Raw genomic sequence first — 6,611 nt, 5'->3', positions numbered from 1 at the left:
GATTAGCCGTCAGCGTCAGCTCGCAATACCTGAGCACGGGACCGGGGAGGGTGGGGGACTCCTAGTCTCACTCTTTTGAATCTGGAATCTTCTGAAAACTAACACCACTTTTATAATGAGAAAAATGTACATCGAGGCTTTAAAATGTGCTTCTAAAGAAGATAGCAGAGGATCCTGTCAGCAGAAAGGAAGAGTGTGCTGGGGGGGTCTGTGCTGCCTTCTCTGGGTTTCCGGGGCTCCCTCTCGGGGCTTGGCTGTGACCCCTCTGTCACACAGAATAATCGATGTCCCTGTTGGTGCAGTGACAGAGGGGGTGGGTCGCTAAAAGCAGCTCACCCGTCCAAGCAGATGTTCTTTGTGGGCCGGTCAGTGTCCTTTGCCTTCTGATGGCCATAGGGGCCAATTTGATTAGTTTTTTTTTTTTTTAATATTTTTATTTATTTCTAGGAGAGAGAGAGCGTGAGCAGGGGAGGGTCAGAGAGAGAGGGAGTCACAGACTCTGAAACAGGCTCCAGGCTCTGAGCTGGCAGTCAGCACAGAGCCCGACGCGGGGCTCGAACCCACGAACCGCGAGATCATGACCTAAGCGAAAGTCGGACGCTTAACCGACTAAGCCACCCAGGCGCCCCAATTTGATTAGTTTTGTGGCCGTTTTCCTCCAAGGAGGCCCTGCATGTGACAGTCTGGCTCTGTGGCACGTGGATGGCACCGCAGGTGCAGAGGATACTTGAGGGAGGCCCACGGGTGTTGGTGCACGGGATACGACAAGCAACGGTGCCCTTGAGCCTGTGATGCCGAGGCCACTGAGTCCCCTGTGTGAAGGTTTGGGTGTATTTCTGGTTGAGACAGACGCTTAGCGGAGGGCATGCTGGCAGCGGGACTCACACTCGGCCTCGGGCCAGTGCGCATCTGTCCCTGGCCGCCTCTCCTGCCCTGTCCTGCCCTGTGTGCCCCGTGGGCAGCCTCATCTCGTGCTGTAAGGGGTCACGGTTTGGCGGAAGAAGTGGCTTCCTGGTTTCCCTGGGGACAGGGGACGGCAGGGTGGCTGGAATGTGCTGGAAGCATCATCAGGAACCCGTGGTTTGTCTCTCCTTTCCGTTCTGTGTTCACAGGGAAGATGGAGACACTGAAAGACAAGACCTTGGAGGAGCTGGAGGAAATGCAGAATGACCTGGAGGCCATCAACCGGCTGGCCCTGGAGTCCCCTGAGGTAGAGCAAGGCTGTCCTGGGGCCCAAGGAAGAAGGAAGGCCAGCAGGTGGGACTGAGGCCCTGCTTCAGGACACCGGCCTGGGGGAAGCCTGGGCCACGTTCCTCTCCCTCTTCCGTGGCCTTCACCCTGGTTTGGATGAAGCCAGAGGAGCCCCCGAGATCGGGATCCAGTTCCTGGGCCCTCTGGGTGGGAGTTCTAGGGGGCGGTGCTAGGGCGTCCAGGGCCCCCATGTGACCTCGGGGGGACCCACCTGCCCCCAGAGTCCCCACGTTGTTGTTACAGCCTGACCCTGGAGGCGGTTTCTAAAGGTGCTGCTACTGTTTTGGAGCCGCCTCTCCCCAGGCGCTGTGTGTGGCCCTGCGTCTCCCGAGGGGCCGTGCTTGGCCTGGGGTGTTGGCCCGTCTCCGGTTTGATCCTGTTTCCTCTGACACCTGGCACCTAACCATCTCCGCTCATCGGGGTCCCCATGGGACTAAACCCTTCCAGAAGTGTAGAGCTTTACACTTTATAAAGGCCTTCCCTGCCCTCCTGTGACCTCGATCCTGCGACTTCCCTGAGAGGTCTGGTGCCTGGATGTGGCCGAGAGAGCTGCATTTAAGGCAGCCCTGCCCCGAGCGGCTGCTCTGAAGCTTCCCCNACAGTGCTGAGCTCGTTTGATGAGCCCTTGGAATCTATTTTTATTTTCACTGATGAACAGGTACAGATACGTTCTCCACAGAAGGGACGGCCACCCCGCCCGGCTTCTCCCTGCCTTCTGTAAGGGGTGTGCAGTGAGGCCGTGTTCCCTTGCCCTTCCTCACCTGTGCTCTCACTGCCCGCCCCCCGACCTGCCCCTCTCCCCGGATGAGCAGTCTTTGTGGGGGGGGGGTGTGAAGAAAGGTGGGGGCACTCCATGGCACATCCTGCTGCCCTGAGCTTGCTGGGTGAGGACAGAAAGCAAAGCCTGTCTGTGTTGGTTAAGCTGCAAGCCTGCCTCTGTGGTCCGTTAGGCCATGACTGTGCCGGGGTCTAGCTCAGCTAGCATAGTGCTGGGCGTAGAGTAGGGTTTTTAAAAAAGTTTTAGAGACCGAGAGAGAGTGTGTGAGAGCAGGGGAGGGTCAGAGAGAGAGGGAGAGAGAGGGAGAGGATCCTAAGCAGGCTCCATGCCCATCCCACCACCCTGGGATCGTGAGCTGGGCCACAATCAAGAATGCTCAACTGGCAGAGCCACCCCGGCACCCCCAGCACCAAGTGCTTCTTGCCTCTGCCATGAGCGCAGGCTAGCAGGAGCCCCAAGGCCAGCTCTGGAGCACGTGGACCTTGGCCGACGCGAGCCTTCACAGAAGTATAACTAATTGGCTTCCAAGCCGGCCAGGCTGAGAGGATCAAAGCCCAAAGTGCAGGATTGCAGAAAACGTCAGCACGCACAACCTCTGGGACTGAAGGCAACTCGACCTACGTGGCTTGCAGCCAGCCCGCCCAGCCGATTGCATCATCAGAGGGGAAAACTCTTCCTGGGATCCGGGGGAAACGAAGTAGGTCAGGCTCCTCAAGCTTGCAAAAGCCCCTGGACTCGGATTCCAGCATGGTCTGTGAAACATGATTTTACACATCGTCGCTGCCGCTGCCGTGCGGCCGTACACAAAGATGGGAGCTGGTTCAGCGTGGGGTGTGGACGCTGCTGGAGAAGAGAGGGCTAGTTAGCAGGCGGCCTCTGTCCACACAGCGCAGTGAATGGTGGGGGCGAGGCAGGCCGGTGAGCTCTTATGGGGGGGGGGTACCAGAACTGTCTTACTGACCTCTTTTAAACAACAGCCAGAGGGCTTCATAGTGACCCCCTAGTGGAGGAAGATTTGGGGGAGGCTGTGGGAGAGGGGACAGAGACGCATAGGGCGAGGCTCAGGGCAGAATGACACAGCTTACATGTATTTGTTGGTTGAGACCCGGGGAAAAGGCAGTGGACACGTGACGGCCCGAGGACCTCTCTGAGGGGCAGCTGAGCAGAGGGCTTCAGGTCTCCCGCTCAGGAGCTTTCTGAGGGGCTCCAAAGAGTGTTCGTGGCTGCAGATACAAACGGCCCAGGTGTAGGGGCAGCTTGGTGTCACGGGGACACCAGAGAGACCACGGCCACGCCCCATGATCTCTAGACCCCTGTGGCTGCACTGTGGAGGGCAGACGGGTATGACATCCCTCTTCCCCGTCTGGAGCATGACAAGCAGGCTCCAGGCCTGCCCCTGAGCCCGGGTCTCAAGGCCCCGTGGAGGGTCCCCGTGGCCTGGTGGGGGACGAGCCAGTCCATCACGCGCTGAGCAGGGGGCCCTTGCTGAGCAGCGACCTGAGCCCCTTGCTGGGTGCCAAGCGCTATCTTCCAGTGCCACATGGCACTAGAGGTATACTGTCACTGCCTCGGGGTGGCAGGTCTGAGCTTCCGTCCTCCTCGGTAAAGTGGACTCCCTTCCTCGTGGAGGGAGCTTCGTTCGGGTGAGAGCCGGTCTGGGAAAGGTCCCTGCGGCTGCGGCCTCAGCTGCTACAGTGGCAGCGAGGGACCCGGCTGAGGGCCAGAGCCCCGCTTGGCTTGGGGAAGTGCTTTCAGGGGACGACGTCCAGGGGCAAAGGCCGGCCTGGGGCTTCGGGAGGTTGCAGGTCACGCATATCGGTGGGAGCCTTCTGCTGGCTGTGAGCCTCCCCTCCGGGTCTTGCGGGACCCCTCTGTCAGCTCATCTGCAGGGCATGCCTTTGGCCTCGGAGGCAAGGACGCATCTCTCCTGAGTCAGTGTCACGGTCTGGCCCTGCCTTTGTCACCTCTCAGAGCACCTTTTTTGGGGCCTGTGGTTGGGCTTGGGCCACCTTCGTGCAGCTCACAGCGGGCCCCTTGCCTTTGAAGTTTGGGGAGAAGTGGTTCGGGAGTTTGCTCCCTTTCCCCCTAGAAAGCCTCGGACTTGTTCACATGAATTGGTCCACCTGCTTCCTGGAGGCCTGCGCGGCCCCCCCCGGTGGGCCTGGTTCCCGCTCCCCAGTGGCCGCGGGCGAGCTGCCGACCGCCAGCGTGTTTTCCGCGTGGATCCGCCACGTAGGCTGTTGGGTGAGGTGCCTGGGTCACAGTGCTTTGCTCGAGGTCTGGACCCAGGTCCATGGGACTCTAGTCCGAGCTATTACTGACTTGTCCCACGGTGGGCGGTGAGCCTGCCGCCGTGGCGGGTGGTGGTGGTGGTGACGAGGGTTCTCACGGACCACGTCCTATTCCCTTAGGTCCAGGACCTGCAGCTGGAACGAGAGATGGCGCTGGCCACCAACCGCAGCCTGGCTGAGCGGAACCTGGAGTTCCAAGGGCCCCTGGAGATCAGCCGCTCAAACCTCTCGGACAAGTACCAGGAGCTCCGGAAGCTCGTGGAGCGGTGCCAGGAGCAGAAGGCGAAGCTGGGTAGGGGCGGCCTGGGTGGGAAGAGCTGCTGGACTAGGTCCCCGTCCTTGCCCCTGGACAGGAAGGGGCCAGCAGTGAGGGTGACCGTGCCCCCAGCCCCGTGCTAAGTGCTCTACGCATGCGGTTTTCACAGCAGCCTGTAAGTGTAGGTACCATTGTTCCTTTTACGTAGATGAGAAGAATGAGGCTCAGAGTGAGTCAGGGACACGGCCAGGGTTACATGGCCAGGTTCGGGATGGACCCAGACAGCCTGCATCCCGTGCTGGCGCTTGCACGTCCGCCAGCCCCGCTTCTACGTTTACAGGGCTGCTCCGGGCTCCTTGGCCCGCGATCTGCCCTTTGTGGAGTGGGAGGTGCTCTCCTGGTCTGGACAGCGAAGAAGCTGGATGCCCAGAGAGTGTAGTAACTCTCCCCTAGGAGGCCCAGCAGGCTTGGCGCTCGTCGGTGGGCTCTGACGCCTACGTCCTCGCTTCCTGCTGGCATTGGCTGGCATTGGGGAGTTCATCTAGCCAAGGTCCGGGCTGGGCTCGGTGGATAGCGCTCCTCTCGGCTCAGGAAGGTGACCTCAGGGAACTGGGCCACACGGGGCTCCACAGCAGACCCCGGGGCGGTGGCTGGACCCCGGAGCACAGGGGTCACTCGGAAGGTCTTCAAAACCTTAGCCTCCAGCCCCGAATCAAGAGGCACTTGGAGAACGTCGATCTTTCTGCCCTCCCTTCCAGAGAAATTTTCTTCGGCGCTGAAGCCAGAGACCTTACTAGACCTTCTGCAGATCGAAGGCATGAAGATCGAAGAAGAGTCTGAGGTAAGAGGGCCATCGTCCCCCCTCTTGCGGCGGTGGCAGCGGCCCCTGGAGCAGGAGCCCTTGGAACGAGCACCAGGTGTCTACAGAGTTGGGACGGGGGGCTCTAGAAGGTGGCAGAGATGAATGACGCCATAGGTCCCGGTGGAAGGGGATGACAGGAGCCTGGCCTCAGGGGCTGGAGCCGGACCCCAGGCCATGGGGCAGCGGGCACACCTGGGTAGCAGGAGCTCCCAAGGATGGAAGCCAGGCCCCCAGCCCCTCCCTGGCGGCCCGGCCCCTCTGTTCTGCTTCCCTGGGCCATCTCTTCATCTACGGGCGGACCGGCTCCCTCCAGTCCTCCGTGCTCTGGAGCACCAGGTCCTCCCAGCCCGGGCCCCGCCCTCGCTAGCAGCCAAGCAGCTAGGGTCCGTCCCATTTATCCATCACGTATGTGCAGCAGCCACTGCGAGCCTGGCACAGCGCCAGGGGCGGGGGACAGCAGTGGCCACAGCAGCCCCTGCCCTCTGGGGCTGACCTGCTGGCGAGGGAGACCCGATACGCCAGCGAGCGCAGGTAGCTTGTGTCAGCGGTGATAAGGGCCATAAGGAGACATTCCCAAAGGGAGGCCAGAGAAGATAGGGGGTGCCCACCGAGGTGGGGGGGGGGCGGTGCAGCTGGGGAAAACGGGTGGCCTGATCCCAGGCAGGCTCCTGTCGTCACCAGACCTTTTGTCTTCTAGGCCATGGCCGAGAAGTTCCTGGAGGGCGAGGTGCCCTTGGAGACTTTCCTGGAGAACTTTTCCTCCATGAGGATGCTGTCCCACCTGCGCAGGGTGCGCGTGGAGAAGCTGCAGGATGTGATGCGGAAGCCCNAGTGCCTCCCTACCCTTTGCCCTATAGCCCGTCTCCCAGCATGCCCGTGGGCCCCACGGCCCAAGGCGCGCTCCGGCCGGCCCCCTTCCCGGTCGTGTCCCAGCCCTCCTTCTCCTATGGGGGGCCTCTAGGCCCCCCTTACCCGTCAGGCCAGCCGGGACCCCGGGCTGCAGCGGGCTACTCCTGGTCCCCACCAAGGGGCACACCTCCCCGGCCAGGCTACCCCGTGGCCCCCACTGGTGCCTCTGGCCCCGGGTACCCCTTGGCGGGGAGCCGGGCCCCCAGTCCTGGCTATCCCCAACAGGCCCCCTACCTCTCGCCGGGAGGAAAACCTCCTTACCCG

The 6,611-nt window shown here is 61.6% G+C and overlaps 1 protein-coding gene across 1 annotated transcript in view; it reads left to right on the top strand.

Moving 5' to 3' along the window:
* The first annotated feature begins 1,115 nt into the window (after window positions 1-1,115).
* The window catches only part of VPS37C (VPS37C subunit of ESCRT-I), a 7,161-nt gene continuing 1,665 nt past the window's right edge, over window positions 1,116-6,611 (top strand). The window contains 5 exon segments of the mRNA XM_077748863.1: window positions 1,116-1,210; window positions 4,441-4,612; window positions 5,335-5,417; window positions 6,136-6,265; window positions 6,268-6,611. The exon segment at window positions 6,268-6,611 is cut by the window's right edge and continues 27 nt beyond it. Coding sequence (XP_077604989.1) covers window positions 1,118-1,210; window positions 4,441-4,612; window positions 5,335-5,417; window positions 6,136-6,265; window positions 6,268-6,611 — 822 coding nt within the window. The 5' untranslated portion in view covers window positions 1,116-1,117.

This window comes from Crocuta crocuta, unplaced genomic scaffold (assembly GCF_008692635.1).
Source record: "Crocuta crocuta isolate KB4526 unplaced genomic scaffold, BGI_CrCroc_1.0 scaffold323, whole genome shotgun sequence".
NCBI classification, from domain to species: domain Eukaryota; kingdom Metazoa; phylum Chordata; class Mammalia; order Carnivora; family Hyaenidae; genus Crocuta; species Crocuta crocuta.
This window is presented reverse-complemented; position numbering and strand designations above follow the sequence as displayed.